The sequence below is a fragment of the Trichomycterus rosablanca genome, chromosome 4, assembly GCF_030014385.1.
Source record: "Trichomycterus rosablanca isolate fTriRos1 chromosome 4, fTriRos1.hap1, whole genome shotgun sequence".
In the NCBI taxonomy this organism is placed as follows: Eukaryota; Metazoa; Chordata; class Actinopteri; order Siluriformes; family Trichomycteridae; genus Trichomycterus; species Trichomycterus rosablanca.
The window spans coordinates 756,336-775,960 of NC_085991.1; the positions used below are offsets into that span (position 1 = coordinate 756,336).

General features: G+C 45.8%; 1 protein-coding gene across 1 annotated transcript; it reads right to left on the reverse strand.

Moving 5' to 3' along the window:
- Positions 1-18,522, reverse strand: dcaf8 (DDB1 and CUL4 associated factor 8). Its single transcript, XM_062993725.1, has 13 exons — positions 18,342-18,522; positions 15,468-15,536; positions 15,050-15,139; positions 14,143-14,744; positions 10,279-10,419; positions 10,099-10,193; positions 8,859-8,969; positions 8,211-8,341; positions 7,668-7,775; positions 6,478-6,608; positions 5,643-5,762; positions 5,229-5,345; positions 1-3,720 (listed from the first exon to the last, which is right to left on the reverse strand). The coding sequence occupies exons 2-13, from the start codon at positions 15,502-15,504 to the stop codon at positions 3,604-3,606; spliced, it is 1,800 nt and encodes a 599-aa protein (XP_062849795.1). The 5' UTR covers positions 15,505-15,536; positions 18,342-18,522; the 3' UTR covers positions 1-3,603.
- Between the last annotated feature and the right edge of the window lie 1,103 nt (positions 18,523-19,625).

A 19,625-nucleotide genomic window follows, 5' to 3' on the forward strand; every position in this document is an offset into this window, starting at 1 on the left:
CTTTTCAATATACATTGTGAACCCAGCATAACAGTTAGAGAAGGAGGTAAAACAGAATAATAATAATAATAATAAAAGAGACACACACACTGACGTACAGCCGTTTTTTTTTTTTTTACTGCACAACATGTACATGTTTTTATCTGAACTGAAACAGTTTTAGGCAGCGGTGCGAAAACTCAACCATCAAAAACAAACGAGCGAAAACGTAAAGAAAACAAAAAACAATCTCAGATTCATTTCTAACAATGATTCTACAGGATGTTAATAAAAGAAATGAGGAGGAAACTTTTCCTAAAAGTCCTTTTTGTACAATAGAAATCTCTGGATGGAGTTTGGACGATAGTGGCTGAAGAGTTCTATACAGTCCGTTTTAATATATATTTATATAGAATTATATATTCGTATTTACATACAAAGTTAACTTATTTTTATACAAAAAGAGAGACGCTGGATTTTTACTTCCCCTCGTGAAAACCAGGAAAAATTTAACACCCCCCCTTCCTCCTGATGGCTGCGTCCAAAATGGCAAACTAGCATTCTGTGGCGTGTTGTTTTTGACCTGCGAAATATCGTCCGCATGCAAAACCCACGTGTTCAGAATAATAAAATAGCTAGTTCTATTATTATATAAAGCTTTTATTTTAAATTGCTTAAAGATCCAAAAACGTGAAAATATGGCAACACGTCGTCTTTCATCTAGCAGAAAAAGTCACCTGGTGCGTCCAGGCGTTTTATTAAATACGTGTTGCCATCAATTGTTTGCACTTATCAAGCGTCTTACACCGCAACAACAACAAAAATCGCTCTGAAATCGTCGTACAAGACGAGAGTGGCTTCAGTAGTCCACGTTTATCCAGCTACTGTGATGAGACCCGACAACAGCCTGTAGAACATCAACGCCAGGACGTTAACCAAAATTTAGCAAACTCACTAATATTTCACATGCAGTGTATAGAAATGTAAAGAACTGATGACGAAATGGAGCCGAGACCTGACCGGGACCAAATTTAATGGTTATGTAGCTAGTTAGCATAATGCATAAATTGACTGGAGACCCAACAGATAGCACGTAGAACGAGCTATGCGTGGCACTAATCAATAACCTAGGATTCAGCATGCAGTGTTTGATTCTCTAGCAAGACACGCTAGGATCGTAACAGGACACATATGAAAGCGTGTGAGCGTGATGGGGCCTGCTAGCTAGCCTGATCTGTGCTGTTCCTGTCTAACGTAATCAGATCTCGTAAAGTACTAACAACTAGTAAAGTAGACCCAACTAGTTTGTCGTCAGCCAATGTTGAAAAATATTACTGACCTAGCAAAACAAACTTCGTGCAAATTGTTAGGCGATGCAGCACGTAGCTACCTAACGTCAGGTATGCAGGGTATAAAGCGCACTAGTCAGCTCGCTCTTTATTACAACACAACAGCATAAATGACCTTTAATTTTGTACTGCAGAATCATTTTCCTTTATCCCACGATGTCAAAACCCAAAAACTTCCCAAAAGTGCATCTATAAGCCAAGGACTTCGTCCCAAATAGCATGTTGGCTGTGTGTCGATCCTCAGCTGCGTGCAAACCTCACAGGAAGGGGGGTTAAGTACATAGCTTTCATTTACTTTTATTATTTATTTCTTTATTGATCATGTTTTTTTTAGGAAAGACGCTTTCAGGAGGAGCTCCAGTGTCCAGATTTTCCATCCGAGTGCAAAAGGAGGTCTAGATCCAAATCTCAAACCCTTAATTCAGGGACCAGAAATCAGAACAAATGAAACAAAAACAAAAACACTTCTCAGTGCAAACACACTCGCTTCAGATCGGAGCAGATCCCTGATTTAAGTGCACTCAGCAAACCAGAGAGAGAGAGAGTCACTGCTTCAGGATTGGGACAGGGCCGGGTCACTCCAAACAGGCTGAGTCTCTTCTTCACAAGTGCACTACGGAGGGCATCAGATCTAGTGCACTACATGTCTAACAGTTCTCCATACTGATGTGACCTGGTGGTGTGGAAAGAGCCACAGTTTAACTTCGCCTTCCTCCAACTCCTCATTACTGACCGAGACTGACTACAAGTGCGACTTCTCTGTGCCCATATACAACAGGCTAATCTGACTTGACCTGTTAAATCATTCATGGAACAGTGGGCTCTCACCAAGAAGGAAAGAACCCAAACTCTCACCTGATGCTTTTTCTTTTCTTGAACCACCAGCAAGCTTATGATCGCAGGTCTCGCTGCACACAGTCAAGCAAGCTTATCAACAACACGAGATTAGAAGCTGCCAGGCGAGAAGAGGCACCTAACCCTATTTATATGGGCCCAAAATAGCAGAACTCACGACTTTAGGCTGGTCTACGTGTGCTGTGACGTAGTGATCCTTCGCCTTTAAGTGCACTATATACGCTCTAATGCAAAAGTTTGCACACCCCTGGTCTCTGAACGTCTCTTCTTTTTTATTCTAAGCAGAAAATAACACAACAAGTTGAGTCTGCGGTGCCACCAGCTCGGTCGGGCGCTCTACACACACGACCGACCAACGGCGACCCCTACGAACCCTATTTTAGGACCCAGACGAGACCAAGGTGGACGCCAAAGTTCAATTTCAATAAGAACCCTCAATTCACATCTTCAGGAGCAATTGCTGGGCCACACCTACACTACCAGCTGCACCACCATGCCAACCTGTGTTAGGAACGCCTAATTAAATAGGAACGCATTTTGGATTGGTCTCTGCGCTTCGTTTATGATCACGTGTGGCCAATACGAAGGTATGAAGAACCAACACACGTGCACTAAATACAGCATGAAGTACTACACTATAATATAATCTTCAAAAAGCTGCATTAGGGCGTCGACAGCGGCCAGAAGTCAGCGTACATCTCATCTTCGCCAGTAAAAGAGGGTACTGACCCATGGGGTGCAAGCTGAGAAGCCATGCTCACACGTCATACGGAACAAGATGATAAAATAACGACGCTACACCACACAGTGTCACCGCGTGGCCAATATTTCCAACCAAATCCTCCATGTAGTGCATCACAAAAGCTTCACACCCTACAGAGTGCACGAATATCAAATCTGTATCGATTTGGGATACAGCCATGCCAAAAAATCCTCAACGTACAGTACAGGGACCGGACGCTTCTCCCCGTCTCAACAGATGCCCCGGTTTCCCGTTTCGTGAATACTCCCAAGTTTTTGCACCAGTTCAAAAAAACAAAAAGTGGACTAAAGGGTTGCCAGATCATCTAATGTTCCTCTGGAAGGACGCCGTCCAGAGAGAAGCCAAGCGAAAGAACGAAGCCGTAATCTCGAGTCCAGGCGGAGAAACTTCAGGTCTCTGGTGCTGTTTACGGAGGGCGGTGAGCCGCCCCGCTCCAGTGTGCAACGTGAACTGGTACGAGTGGGAATACGTGTGTGTGTGTGTGTGTGTGTGTGTGTGTTGTTCTGATTAATATAAACATATCAAAAATATCAATTCCTCGATCACGGTTTTGCCTGTAGGTACCATAACTGTATGTGTGTGTGTGTGTGTGTGTGTGTGATTAAATAATTGACTGTGAGCTCTGTGTGTGTGTGTGTGTGTGTGTGTGTGTGTGGCTCAGGAGGACATGCACTGGACGTGGTCAGGACCGGCATCGTCGTCGTCAGAAGATTCCGGAGAGCTCCAGGATTCGTCGCTGTCGCCGTCTCCACCTTCCACGTGCCGACTCTGAGACTAAAGAAAAGAACAAATAAACATGGGCAACGGTTTGGGGAAGGACCTTCGCCGTGCTGCATTAAGCGAGGTGCATAAAAGCATTTAGATTAACGACAGGGATTTAAGGGTCTTGATGAAGGGCCCAACACTGGCAACCTTCTCCCATTTCTCCCAATTTATCGTAGTCAGTTTGTCTCCCCCTGCTGGTGGGTCCCTGATTGCAGGTGAGGCGGGGGTATATCGCCTCTCACGCCTCCTCCGCCCGGCGCTCAGCCCTTAGCGGAACCCTTTTCCACCCATGGCCCCCTGCACAGGCGCCTCTATCCGCCAATCAGGGTCCTTACACAGCGTTTAAAGTCCCCGCCCACATAGTCCGGTCACCCCTCCCTGCACGCGCTAGATGGCGCCCGGCTGACCGGTGGCAACGCCGATGAGTTCAGAATCTCGGCGCTGGTGTGCTAGTGGAATATCCCCGGAATGACGTCTAGTATCTTAACCCTAACTCTGCACAACCTCATCGGCTCCCTCAATTCATTATGTCGTGCTTTAGCATGTTCTCCACACTGCTATAATTCATGTGTTTACTAATTATAGGTTAAAACTCAGTCCTGTTACGTTCAGTCCTGTTACCCAGATTGTTTATATTAAAAAGAACATTTTGTGATAAATCACTAGACTGTGCTCGGTGTTCCGGTGCTTTAACATGTTCTCCATGCAGCTATATTTCATGTATTTACTAATTATAGGTTAAAAACTCAGTCCTGTTACGTTCAGTCCTGTTACCCAGATTGTTTATTTTAAAAAGAACTCATTTTTGACAAATCACTAGACTGTGCTCGGTGTTCTGGTGCTTTAGCATGTTCTCCACGCCGCTATATTTCATGCGTTTACTAATTCTAGGTTAAAAACTCAGTCCTGTTACGTTCAGTCCTGTTACGTTCATTCCTGTTACCCACATTGTTATTTTAAAAAGAACATTTTGTGATAAATCACTAGACTGTGCTCGGTGTTCCGGTGCTTTGGTATGTTCTCCACGCTGCTATATTTCATGTATTTACTAATTATAGGTTAAAACTCAGGCCTGTTACGTTCATTCCTGTTACCCAGATTGTTTATTTTAAAAAGAACTCATTTTTGACAAATCACTAGACTGTGCCCGGTGTTCTGGTGCTTTAGCATGTTCTCCACGCAGCTATATTTCATGTATTTACTAATTATGGGTTAAAACTCAGTCCTGTTACGTTCATTCCTGTTACCCAGATTGTTTATTTTAAAAAGAACTCATTTTTGACAAATCACTAGACTGTGCTCCGTGTTCCGGTGCTTTAGCATGTTCTCCACACTGCTATATTTCACGTATTCACTACACTCAGTCCTGTTACTCATATACAGCTTCATCTGCCACTTAGAAACCCTGTGAAAATGAAGCAGAGGTGCCCGAGATTCGACCAAAACACATCCCGAGTGGTTAAGCTGCAGGTCCGCTGTGTGAGGGTGAGGGTGAGGGTGAGGGTGAGAGGACTCACTCTGGGAGGCCTGCGGTTCCTCATGTGCCTCATGAGGAACCAGAGGAGCTGCGTATCGTACTGCTCGCCGTGCCGGGCGCTGTCCTCGTCACGCTCCCGCTTGTTCTTCTTCATCACCTGGAGGAGCATCGAGAGGAGAGAGAGAGAGAGAGAGAGAGAGAGAGAGAGAGAGAGAGACGTGGGCGAGCGAGCGAGCGAGGGTGGATGCTTTGGTTCTCGCCGGATAAACCGCACTACAGAGCCAAAAGTATGTGGACACCTGGGGAATGGTGTGTGTATAATTCCGACTTTCCTGTTACTTTGGGATGAATTGGAACGTCGGTTATGAGAGGGATCAGGCGTCTACATACTTTTGGCAACATAACATTCATCGGTAGAGAACTTAGGACAGGAGAACCAGGGGTGCGCGGGTACCTCTTTGAGACCTTTCAGGTTGGTAGGAGCCTCGGCGGTCGGGGCCCAGAGCTTCACGTCATGGTCCAACCCGCTGGTGGCCAAATCAGGCAGGTGAGGGTGTGGCTCCAAACAGTTCACCTGAGGGGAGAGAAGAACCCACGTTACATACGACAGGTTCCTTATTGCTGCTGCCGTGGCGGCCTCTGCTGGCTCGTCGATGCGACTGCACCAGAGGTGGATGAGTCCTGCCTCTGTACGCCATACTGCTCTCTGTGGGACTCATGAAGCCAACAGAGCAAGTGATAGTCTGCAGCTCTGCTCGGTCAGGGTGAGGGTCAGCAGAGGCAGGGGAACTGGATATGACTAGATGAAAGCAGCCTTTTAATCCTTTAGTTGGGTTGTTTTCAGAGGTTAAATACATTACCCATGAATTACATTTTTATGGGACGGGACGGGACAGGAGGTCACCCCACCCCTTTACCTCGCAATTTAGTCATATCCAATTCCTTATTGTGAATCCTCTGCTGCTTGCACAACCCCCAACCTGATCAACCTCTGACTTCTTATCACCTGCCAGTGTTGACTTCCTTCCTACACAGAGAGCTGTATCGTGTACAGAGAGACACGCTAAGCTCTATGTGGCCCCCACAGGCATCCGGAACAGTCCCGGAGATCACATGTCGCCCACCCGACCTTCCCCGCCCCACAAACCCCGCGAGCTCTGACGATCAGTCAAATAAACAGGAGCGGAGGATTTTACAGTATGGACTGTACTTGATTTGGACGAAGCTTTTTAATGAATTACGATCATTAGAGTTCGTTAAACAGCTGGACTCCGAGGCGCGACACTCACCACTCCTCCCTTGTCTCCGTCCAGGAACTGCACCACACGGGCCAAGTGTTTGTCCCACAGGTAAATGTGTCCGCAGTCGCTTCCGCTCACCACAAACTCACTGCGCGGCCCGTAGAAGTTCACGCCCTTCACTGCAGAACAGAACGGAACAGAACCAGAAGGACCTCAGTGGAGCGTACGTGCACACGGGTACAGAGAAGCACCAACACACAAGGCTAACCACTGAGCCCCCGCTGAGCCCCCTACTTTAAAGATCCTTAAGACCTTTCTCGTACCATTGCACCTAAACTGATCATTCTGGTCTCGACAAAGCTCCACCGATCAGCCATAACATTAAAACCACCTCCTTGTTTCTACACTCACTTTCCATTTTACCATATAGAAGCACTTTGTAGTTCTACAATTACTGACTGTAGTCCATCTGTTTCTCTACCCTGTTCTTCAATGGTCAGGACCCCCACAGGACCCCCACAGAGCAGGTATTATTTAGGTGGTGGATGATTCTCAGCACTGCAGTGACACTGACATGGTGCTGGTGTGTTAGTGTGTGCTGTGCTGGTACGAGTGGATCAGACACAGCAGCGCTGCTGGAGTTTTTAAACACCTCACTGTCACTGCTGGACCGAGAATCGTCCACCGACCAAAAACATCCAGCTGACAGCGCCCCGTGGGCAGCGTCCTGTGACCACTGATGAAGGTCTAGAAGATGAGCGACTCAAACAGCAGCAATAGATGAGCGATCGTCTCTGACTTTACATCTACAAGGTGGACCGACTAGGTAGGAGTGTCTAATAGAGTGGACACGGTGTTTAAAAACTCCAGCAGCGCTGCTGTGTCTGATCCACTCGTACCAGCACAACACACACTAACACACCACCACCATGTCAGTGTCACTGCAGTGCTGAGAATCATCCACCACCTAAATAATACCTGCTCTGTGGGGGGTCCTGGACCATTGAAGAACAGCATGAAAGGAGCTAACAAAGTATGTAGAGAAACAGATGGACTACAGTCAGTAATTGTAGAACTACAAAGTGCTTCTAGATGGTAAGTGGAGCTGATAACATGGACAGTGAGTGTAGAAACAAGGAGGTGGTTTTAATGTTATGGCTGATCAGTGTGTATATATATATATATAGAGGTGAACAGATCCTCTGATGTACCGCTCGTATTCACCGGTTGTGCTGTACCTGTGGCGTTGTTACGGTGTCCTTTGTATCTGCGGCGATAATCGGCTCCGTCGCTGTGGCTCGAGTCGAACAGGTAAATGTCCTCGTCGTTATAACTCGCCAGCAGCTCTGAGAAACACCAAGAGATTCATTTCATCATGTGTTTACTATTTAATTGACTCCGTATTTAGTCGTATCCAGTTCCCTTTCCTCTGCTGGAGACCCCGATGGTGTGCGAGGAGGGTACACGTTCCTCCACTTCTGTACAGGCGCCTCGGGATACTAACCAGGGTCCTTCGTCCCGTCTTTTCCCACCCAGCGGACCAGTGGCCGATTTGGTCTGCTGTGCCGTGCTGTTTTTACATCTTCTGCACCTTACAGTACTGTGACAGCATACAGTCTAAGCAACTGAGGGTTAAGGGCCTTGCCTAAGGGCCCAACAGTTTGCAACCGGGCAGAGGTGGGGCTTGAACCAGCGACCTTTTGATTACTAGTCCTGTACCTTACCCACTAAGCTGTGATGAGCACTCGGGTGATCCAGGTGTAACAGAGAGTCCGGCGTACCTGAGCCGTCGTGACTGTACACCAGGCAGGTGATGTTGGTCTTGGACTCGCTGGACACCAGGTGTGATGGACAGAACTTCTTCAGGACGCCGTTGTTGTCGTTCTCGTTGATCTTCCTCTGATCGTAGATCCTGAGAGAGGAAAACGCACATTCACTTTCTAATGCTCGAGCTCTGGAGTTCTGATCTCAGCAGTGCTGACGACAGGCCTGGGCGTCCAACAGGCACATGCGGGCGTGCCTGAGGGAGGGTGGGTCGAGTGGGTTTTATTGCTGAGGCAGAAGTGCGACCTCTGCTGTCTGGTTGAGGTGGATGATGCCCAGATAAAAGGAATTTCTTCAAATCACTTTATTAGGAACACCTGTACCCTTGCGCCAAACTGTACAGACATGGATCAAGATCCTCGGTCCACGCTCACGACTTCGGCGTGGCATGCTTGTTGGGACAACATGAAAAAACATCTGGTGAGCGGCAGTTCTGCAAGTGAAAGTGCCTCAGGCTGGCACAGCAGCTTCCTTCAGCACTCATGTTGGCGCCTCAACCAGACAGCCGGTTTCTTGCCTTAGACCCAACGGTGGTGGGTAGGCTAGGGGGTTTGGGTGTTCGGGGTGTTCCCAGGCATAAGAAAGACCCCCCCGCCCCGCCTTACCTGACGTATTGATCTCTTCCTCCAACAGCAAAGTAATGTGTGCTGGCCGGATTGACGTAGATGGTGTACAACCCCACCTTCTTATCTCCCTCCTTCACCACCACCAGCTTACTGAAATCCACACACACACAGATGCAGAAGAACTGGATCATCCCGGCATGACAAGCAAACCTGAGGGCATTTGATTTGCCCTCTGCTGGCAGGTCGGGGCACCTGCACGACTGGTGGGTGAATCACAGAGGGCACAACAAGACTGACGGAGGGGTGACATGCTAGTCTGTGGCTCTCCTCGGCCATGTGGCACAAGCGGCAAACTCAATAGTTTGAGACTCACCAAAAAGATTCAACTAGGCGGTATCTGATTCTCTGAAACAAATCAGTGAATCAGTATTTGATTCACCGGGAGAAATTGATTCACAGGGATTAAATCAACTGACTGTTATTTGATTCGACAAAACATTGATTCTCTGGAATTTGATTCACCAAAAAGATTCAACTAGGCGGCATTTGATTCTCTAAAACAAATCAGTGAATCAGTATTTGATTCATAGGGATTATTTAAAAAGATTCAACTTGGCAGTATTTGACTCTCTCAAACAAATCAGTGAATCAGTATTTGATTCAAGGGGATTAATCAGAGAGCAGCTATTTGATTCACCAGGAGAAATTGATTCACTGGGATTAAATCCACTGACTTATTTGATTCGACAAAACATTGATTCTCTGGAATTTGATTCACAAAAAAGATTCAACTAGGCAGTATTTGATTCTCTAAAACAAATCAATGAATCAGTATTTGATTCATAGGGATTATTTAAAAAGATTCAACTTGGCAGTATTTGACTCCCTCAAACAAATCAGTGAATCAGTATTTGATTCAAGGGGATTAATCAGAGAGCAGCTATTTGATTCACCAGGAGAAATTGATTCACTGGGATTAAATCCACTGACTGTTATTTGATTCGACAAAACATTGATTCTCTGGAATTTGATTCACCAAAAAGATTCAACTAGGCGGTATTTGATTCTCTAAAACAAATCAGTGAATCAGTATTTGATTCACCAGGAGAAATTGATTCATTAGGACTAATTCCACTGACTGTTATCTGATCTGACAAATCAGTGATTCAGAAAGAAGAATCGATTCTCTGGTGTTTGATTCATACGTTCTCTCCCTCCCACAGGAACGTATATTAATAAACTAAACGATATTTGTGCGTGTACATTTTCGGAGACTCACTTGGCGGGTCGCTCGGTGCGCAGGTCGATCCCGAACACGACGGCGTCCTCCCCGGTGGAGAGGAAACAGGAGGGCGAGTCGGGCTCCAGCGCCAGCTACAACACAAACACACACAAACCCTTCATGTGCACCAGCTCTCACCGTACCGTCGGAGACGAGGGTGTGGCTCCTCTCTCCTACCTTGTGAGCAGCTCCTTTGTGTTGAGCCACTCGCTTTGTGCTCTTGCAGCGCTGCGTGGCCGAGAGCTCGGCTATTCGGACCTGTCCGTCCCGGGCGCACATGGCCAGCGTGGAGTCTCCGCTGTGGGGGAGGAACTTAGCCTGCCAACCAGAGGTAACAAGGGTTCAGGGACACGTCATCATATCAAGGGTTCCAGGAGCTAAAGGACGTCCTGCGTCCAAAACCTACCTGTACGTCCCTCACCCGAGTCGTATCCCTGTCCCAAACAATGTCCCTCACCCAAATTGGGCCCATGTCCAAAAAACATCCTTTACCCAAAATGTATCCCTGTAATAAAGGACACCTCTTATCCAAAAAGTATTCCTGTCCTGAAGGACGTACCTTACCCAAAATGTATCCCTGTAACAAGGACGTCCCTCTCCAAATCTGTATTTTGGTGACAAAGGACGTCCCTCTTATAAAATATGTCCCTGTAATAAAGAAATAAATGTACCCCTGTCCCAATCAATGTCCTTTATGTCAAAAATATCCTTGTCCCAAAGACGTCCCTTTTCTAAAATGTTTCCCTGTCCTGAACAACGTCCGTCTTCCTAAATGTATTTGTCTCAAAGGACGTCCTCACCCAAAATATATCCTAGTCCCAAAAGATGTCCCTTATACGAATTGTATCCCTGTCCTAAACAATGTCCCTCACCTAAATGGGATCCTTGTCCCAAAGGATGTCCCTTACCCAAAACTGATCCCTGTAATAAAGGACACCCCTCAACCCAAGACATCCCTTACAGAAGTGTTCAAAAAAATAGCAGTGATTTTAAAAAAGTGAATAAAGCACAAAATCATTACAATAACTTTTATTTCCATAAATGCAAATGCACTGAAAATACTCCACTTTCAATTCTAAATCAAAACATTAACTAAATGTAGCCAGTTTGTGTTCATCATTTACAGAAGGTTAAGAAAAATGAATATTAGGCTGTTCAAAATAATAGCAGTGCAGCATTTTTCTTTAAAAACTCAAAAAATGTATCAATAATGTAAAATTACTGAACTAATATTCAGTGGCAGAACGATTGTTTCTGAGATCTGTGTTGCATGGAGTCGACCAACTTCTGGCACCTCTGAACAGGTATTCCAGTCCAGGATGATCAGACGACGTTCCACAGTTCTTCTGCAATTTTGGGTTTTGCCTCAAAAAACGTGTTTCAGACGTCAGAACACAAGTTCTCTCTGGGATTGAGGTCAGGGGATTGTGCTGGTCACTCTATTACCTCAATCTTGTTTGTCTGTAACCAAGATGTTTTGGGTCATTGTCATGTTGAAACACCCATTTTAAGGACATTTCTTCTTCCACATGGGGTAACATGATCTCCTCAAGTATTCTGATATATTTAAACTAGGGCTGTCAAACGATTAAAATTTTTAATCGCGATTAATCTCAGAATTTCATATAGTTAATCGCGATTAATCGCATTAAAAAAAAAATCTGTGTAAATGTTATAGAAAACAAGGATTTTTATGTGAAATGTTACAATTAAAATGGTGAACACATTTTATGCTAAATGTACTGATGTTAAAAACTGCTGGGACAAGAGAAAACTGTAAGGGAGTTTATTCACTCACATACTAGGCAGTAAATGTCAGATTGTAGTTTAGAATTTCTCCATCAGCAAACATTGTAGATCAGCGGTGCTTTAGGTGGGATAAGGCGTAGTTATTGTAACAGACTTGTCTGTGGTTGTATTGTGACAATGGTTTGATGGCCGTTTCTACACGAAGTGAGTGTGTTTTGACCCTTTGGGGCTTCCATAGTTCATGGACTAACGTGCTTGACTCAGCTTTCCGGTATTTGGTACCTTAACAGAATAAGTTAATAAAAGTGTTCTGCTCCCGACAACTTGTGAATATAGCGTGTATTTATTTCTTTATAAGTGCATCACTACAACGCTCGGTTACATTATGTTAACAAACCGCAAATGAAAAACGGTGGCAAGTCCGACATTAAAACGTTTGTTTTAACATAATGTTAACATAATGTAACCGAGCGTTGTAGTTCTACCAGTCAAGTCTCAACATTAACTAGAATTTGCGTTAACGGCACTATTATTTTTAATCGCGTTAAATTGAAATCGCGTTAATGCGTTATTATCGCGTTAACTTCGACAGCCCTAATTTAAACTGATCCATGATCCCTCGTCTGTGATAAATAGACGTAACACCACGGTATGATAAACATCCTCATATCATAGTTTTGTACCACCGTGCTTTACTACCTTCACAGTGTACTCTGGCTTTAATTCAGTGCTCGAGGGTCGTCTGATATACTGTCTACGGCCACTAGACCAAAAAGAAACAATTTTGCTTTCACCAGTGCACAAAATGTTCAGCCATTTCTCTTTGGACCAGTTCATGTGTTCTTTGGGAAATTTGACCCCATTCAGGACGTCTGTTTCTTAACAACGGGACTTTGCAGGAGTTCTTGCTGGTAAATCGGCTTCATTTAATCATCTTCTGTACTTACTGGGAACTTCAGATGTTCCTTGATCTTTCTGGAGGTGATCACTGGCTGAACCTTTGCCATTCTGGCTATTCTTCGATCCATTCGAACAGTAGTTCCACGCTTCCTTCTGCATCTTTCAGGTTTTTTTGTCACTTCAAGGCATTTGAGATCATTTTAGATGAGCAGCCAATAATCTGCTGCACTTCTCTGTATGTTTTTTCCCTCTAAAATCAACTTTTTAATCAAAGTACGCTGTTCATCAGAACAATGTCTGGAACAACCCATTTTACCCAGTATTTCAGAAGGAAATGTGCTATGATCAACCTGTGCAACATTTGCCCCCCTCATACCTTAAATAAGGGCCAGAATTGACACCCGTTCTTCTGCAGAATGAATGATTTCACCAACTGAACTCCTCACTGCTATTATTTTGAACAAGCCCCTTTCAATCAATGCTTCGATTACTCAGAATGAACGGCATGCACGTCCTAATTGTTGGGTTTGTTTTGTTTATATTACTCTACTACACTTTCAAGTGAATTTTTTGCTATGTAGAAATAGCATTTCTTCTAAAAACAGTGATTTATCAGGTTAACGGTGTTGGACTGCTATTATTGTGAACACCACTGTACCTTACCTATAATTCATTATTGTCCAAAAAAAAAAAAAAAAAGTCCCCCTTACATAAAATGTATTTTTGTCCCAATGTTTCCCTGTGCTTAACGATGTCCGTCTTCCAAACTGTATATGTCCCAAAGGCTGTCCCTTACCAAATCTGTATTTTGCTCACATAGGACGCCTCTTATCCAAAAAAAGTATCCCTGTCCTAAAGGACGCCCCTCATGTTGTCCCTTATCCAAATTGTTTCCCTGTCTTGAACGATGTCTGTCTTCCTGAATGTATTTGTCTCAAAGGACGCCCCAGTGTCCTGAAGAACATGCTCACCCAAAATGGATCCTTGTCCCTCACCAAATCTGTATTCTGGTCCCAAAGGATGTCACGTTCATAAAATGTACCCCTGTCCCAAAAGATGTCCTTTATCCAATATGTACCCCTGCCCCATAAACGTCCCTCTCCCAAAATGACACCCTTATTCACACAATATCCCTGTCCCAAAGGATGTCCTCACCCAAAATAAATCCTTGTCCCAAGGGCCGTCCATTTATCCAAAACAAGGACGTCTTTCTCACAAAATGCATCCCTGTAATTAAGGGATATCCAAAATGTATGTCTGTCCTAATTGAAGTCCCTCACCCAAAACGTATATACCAATCCCAAAGGACGTCTCTCGCCCCAAATTTATACCTGTAACAAGTCCCCAAACTAAGTCCCTGAGCAACAATCCTTTTCTGAAGCGCCCCCTCACCTGAAAGACGTTGCTCTTGTGCCCGCTGTCGAACTCGAGCTCGGCGCGGTGTCGGGCCCAGTCCCAGATCACCACCCGCAGGTCGTCGCTGCCCGAGGCGAGGCGGGTGCCGGAGGGGTTGAAGTGGAGGGTGTTGACGCAGCCGCTGTGCCGCTTGAGCTCGGCCTGCAGGGTGAGGCGCTGCACCAGGCCCCGGGAGCCGCACACGCGCGTCACGAACCGCGCCGAGTTCCTGCCGATCTCCCGCGCCCGCAGGGACGGCACCGCCCGCCACCTGGGCCTCTTCATGTCCTTCAGCTCCGCCCCGAGCCACGCCTCCATGTCCTTCTCGTCGTCCTTGTCGTTCTCTTCCTCGTCCTCCTCCTCGTCGTCGGCCTCGTCCTCGTCCGAGCTGGAGGAGTGGCGCGACGTGGGCCGGTTCCGCTTCCGCGCCGCTCTCCTGCTCTCGTCTTTCTTCGCCCTGTCTCTGCGCCCCCGGCCGCCGTCCCCCTCCCTACCCTCCTCCACGAATGAGTACAGGAGGCTGCCGTCCATGCTGTCCGTGTCCTCCTCCACGTCCTGCTCGTCCTCTGCAGTCACCTGATCCTGCTGCGAGCTCAAATCTGTGCGGCGACAAAACAACGATTTACTTTCAGACGCGCCACTAGAGAGCGCTAGAGAGTTCGGGTCTCGACAGGGTGACGAGGTCGGGGTCGATTCTCTTTTAGGTGCGTCAGAAACAGCGACCCCTGCTGTCTGGACAAAGAACACACAGAGCATAGCGACAAGGTCGAAGGGGGCGGGTGCTAGTCTGCGGCTCTCATCAACCAGAATTGGAGTGGTGACCACGGCAGAGGAATCGGAAATGACTAAATTGAGAAGAAAAGCCTACGGATTCGAAACAGAAGGTTGAATGAGGTGAGCTCACCTGAATCAGGTCGCGTCTGATCATCCGCCGGTGACGCGGCGTCTCCTTTATTCCCGCTTCCCTCTCCTGGCTCTGGATCTTCAGCGCCACCTAGAGCAGTAAATTCAGATTACTACACGCGACTCACACCGACACCTGAGGATCCTGTGGGTTCCTACAGGGAGCTTAAACGTTTCTGGAGGAACACGCTATGCTCTCTGGATTCCTCCACCACTCTGCTTCTGTGATGCTGCCTCAGACGGACAGCAGGGGGCGCTGTTGTTGCAGCAGCAAGGAGGGGAAAAACTCCAGCCAGCTGTGTCAGCAGAGCTCCAGACCAAGCCAGTGGCACCACCAAGACTCGAACCCGGGTCTCGGCAGTAGCGAGCAATATTAATTTCAATATCTGAATTATAAAAGTGAAACACAAACTGCTCACCGTTAGGAACGCTGGAATTGCTTTCACCGTCGGCCATGGTGCCTCAGAGTTCCTCCTGACGAAGAGAGCCTGGAGAGAAGGGAGGGAACAGTCGTAAGCTTACTCTTGGGTTGCCGTTTATCTCTCAGTAGACGTCGTACCAGTGTGACTTCTGTACCGAAAGACAATCTATGCTAAGAAATGGCAACCGGTTTAAAACTTAACTAGCATTCTATAGAAACAGATGAGGACAAATTACTAGCCTGGGCAACAGGGACGAGCGCGTTTTGTGTATTTTGTCCTGTCTGATCTTGTCCTGTCCTATCTTGTCCTGTCTGATCTTGTCCTGTCTTGTTGTGTTGTCCTGTCTGATCTTGTCCTGTCTGATCTTGTCCTGTCCTATCTTGTCCTGTCTTGTTGTCCTGTCTGATCTTGTCCCGTCTTGTTGTGTTGTCCTGTCTGATCTTGTCCTGTCTGATCTTGTCCTGTCCTATCTTGTCCTGTCTTGTTGTCCTGTCTTGTTGTGTTGTCCTGTCTGATCTTGTCCTGTCTTGTTGTCCTGTCTGATCTTGTCCTGTCTTGTTGTCCTGTCTTGTTGTGTTGTCCTGTCTGATCTTGTCCTGTCTTGTTGTCCTGTCTGATCTTGTCCTATCTTGTTGTGTTGTCCTGTCTGATCTTGTCCTGTCTTGTTGTGTTGTCCTGTCTGATCTTGTCCTGTCTGATCTTGTCCTGTCTTGTTGTCCTGTCTGATCTTGTCCTGTCCTATCTTGTCCTGTCTTGTTGTCCTGTCTTGTTGTGTTGTCCTGTCTGATCTTGTCCTGTCTTGTTGTCCTGTCTGATCTTGTCCTATCTTGTTGTGTTGTCCTGTCTGATCTTGTCCTGTCTTGTTGTGTTGTCCTGTCTGATCTTGTCCTGTCTGATCTTGTCCTGTCTTGTTGTCCTGTCTGATCTTGTCCTGTCTTGTTGTGTTGTCCTGTCTGATCTTGTCCTGTCTGATCTTGTCCTGTCTGATCTTGTCCTGTCTTGTTGTCCTGTCTGATCTTGTCCTGTCTTGTTGTCCTGTCTGATCTTGTCCTGTCTTGTTGTGTTGTCCTGTCTGATCTTGTACTGTCTTGTTGTCCTGTCTGATCTTGTCCTGTCTGATCTTGTCCTGTCTGATCTTGTCCTGTCCTATCTTGTCCTGTCTTGTTGTCCTGTCTTGTTGTGTTGTCCTGTCTGATCTTGTCCTGTCTTGTTGTCCTGTCTGATCTTGTCCTATCTTGTTGTGTTGTCCTGTCTGATCTTGTCCTGTCTTGTTGTGTTGTCCTGTCTGATCTTGTCCTGTCTTGTTGTCCTGTCTGATCTTGTCCTGTCTTGTTGTGTTGTCCTGTCTGATCTTGTCCTGTCTGATCTTGTCCTGTCTTGTTGTCCTATCTGATCTTGTCCTGTCTTGTTGTGTTGTCCTGTCTGATCTTGTCCTGTCTTGTTGTCCTGTCTGATCTTGTCCTGTCTTGTTGTCCTGTCTGATCTTGTCCTGTCTTGTTGTGTTGTCCTGTCCTGTTCCGTCTTATCTTGTCCTATCCTTGACTGGGAGACACCCGAGACAAGCACATTTTGTGTCTGGGCTACCAGCATTTTGTCTCCTCCAGTCAGTCAACCAGATTCGTGATCCCTTCATGTCTAGTACGACGGATAATTACTGGGTATGACGAAGGGGGCTCAGTAGGTCTACGTCTGGTCTACGTCAACAAGGAGACAAGAACAGGGCAACGAAATCTTGACGTCCCAGCTATAAGAACAAGACATCTTAGTGATGCTTTGCGGCCCACCATGATAGAACCCTACGCAAATAGAACCCTACAGTTGTAATGATATAACGCTCAACAGTTACCGGACATCGACCGCCTGGGCGCTCACCCAGACTTGATCGACTGTGTCTGTAGGGAGGGAAAAGGTTGAAAATTCATTGCTGCAGTACATTTGCACCCTCTGCTGTCTGGTCAAGGTAACTACACCTGAAATGATAAATAATGCAAAGCGCTCAGCGTGTCTCTCTGTACGCAATGCAGCTCTCTCTGAGACTTCATTATGGGTGGGAAAAAAGATGCCACCATGGGGCATGATACCAACAGGAGGGAACTGGAGACAACGACATTACCAGCATAATTTGGGGAGGGGGGGAGAATATATGACTGGCTTCAGCCACTTGGTGACCTGATTGGTGAGCTCAGGTGTCTACATGGCTGAACTGTTGTTGCTTCTAGACTTTTCCACAGCAGCAGATCCAGCCGGGTAGAAATGTGACATTGTTTTTGGAAATGTTATATTATAAACATTACTTCCAAGTCAACCAGCTTTTAAGTACGACCCCTTTTACTGCCAATGTGTTGGCACTGCCACCTCCCATCGACTGTTTTTAAAATTAAAACATTTAAAGTTGAACAATACCCCCTATCAACCAAGAGCTACAGTGTAACGCAATAAAATATCACATATAATGTATAACTTTTGAAAAATGTTCTTTAATTTGTTTAGAAGATCGATAATGAACCATCTACACCAATGTAATAAATCCATCTGGTTTACACCACCAGATAAACACGGTTTACATGGGTCGCGTCCCAAACCGCACAACGTTCACTACATAAACTGTCAATTCAGCACTCATTAAAGTAGCCAAGTGCGCACTTTCTAGAAAGACTTGTCGCGGTTTGGAACGCATCCTTTGTTTTGTCTAGATACGAGCGCAAGCAATCAAACAAGCAAAACATTAACGTTCGTCACACACAAAAGGCTTCGGGTTGTAAAACGTCCACTTTGTGACATTGATAAACGAATTAAATAAGTGTCACTCTCCCGAAAACATCCTGTCACGCTGCACAGCTTGGCAGATTAGCTTAGCATTAGCTCCAGTACCTTCAGCAGGCCCGAAAACTCCGCACTTCAAAAATCCTCCGGCACAAATTCTGCTCCTCAAGCGCAACAAACTCTAACCCCTAAATAAGCGCACATTTGTAACAAATAATGTGCAAACATGAAGCGAACAGAGAGAACTAAACCCCCTCACACCGCTACTGTTTATGTTTTCTGTTTTGACTGAAGTGTTCGTAACTAGTTTTATTTGGCTACGTCTTTCCTGGCCCGGATGTTCGGCTGTGTCCCAAATACCTACTCACAGCCTACGTGTTAGATTCAATACAGCACGTCGAATACGTCTATATGCTCCCTACATAGGGGGTCTAGGGATTTATTAGGGTCATTTAGGATTCAGCCAACTACACTGCAGTTCTATACACTGCGCATTAAAAACCCCTCACACGATTCAGTATTATTCTTATTTACAACACTAACGCTACTGATAACTAACCACAATAAATGCGAATAATACTAATACAACTAATATTTATAAGAGCACTAATGTCATCATGTAATAAATAATTGCACTGTTTATTGCTGTGTGTAATTAATTAGCGCCCTGTTGAGGTTGTATTCCTGCCTTGCACCTAGAGCGGGACAGGACCCACAGTGACCCTGACGAGGGAACAAAGGTTATTAAACAAAGGAATAAATGAATGATCTATTAAATGGTATTATCCTGCTTTGTCTCGTCTCGTCTTGTTCTTTCTTGTCCTGTTTGTCTCGTTGTGATTTGCTTTATCTTGTCTGACTTTGCCTGGCTTTGAGTTGTCCTGTCCTGTCTTGCTTCACTTTGTCTTGTCTTGTCCAGTCCTGTCTTGTCCTGTTTGCTCTTGTCTTGCTTCACTTTGTCTTGTCTTGTCTTGTCTTGTCTTGCGCTTTTTGTCTTGTCATGCTTTGCTTTGTGTTGTCCTGTCCTGTCCTATCTTGTCTTGTCTTGTTGTCCTGTTGTGATTTGTCTTGTCTTGTTTTCTGGTGTTGTCCTGTCCTCTCTTGTCTTGCTTCACTTCTTCTTATCTTGTCCTGTCTAGCCCTGTCTTGTCTTGTGCTTTTTGTCTTGTCCTGATCTGTCTTGTCATGCTTTGCTATGTCCTGTCCTATCTTGTCTGACTTTGCCTTGCTTTGAGTTGTCTTGTCCTGTCTTGTCTTGCTTCACTTTGTCTTGTCTTGTCCTGTCTTGTGCTTTTTGTCTTATAATGCTTTGCTTTGTGTTGCCCTGTCCTATCTTGTCCTGTTCTGTCTTGTCTTGTTGTGTTGTCCTGTCTTGTCTTGCTTCACTTTGTC

Coding starts and splice junctions, on each gene's coding strand:
- dcaf8 (XM_062993725.1), bottom strand. CDS start 15,504: ATGGCCGACGGTGAAAGCAATTCCAGCGTTCCTAACG. Junction 6,609..7,667: donor ACACCGTAACAACGCCACAG/GTACAGCACAAC, acceptor TCTGTTCTGCAG/TGAAGGGCGTGAACTTCTAC. Junction 5,763..6,477: donor ACGGAGACAAGGGAGGAGTG/GTGAGTGTCGCG, acceptor CTCTCCCCTCAG/GTGAACTGTTTGGAGCCACA.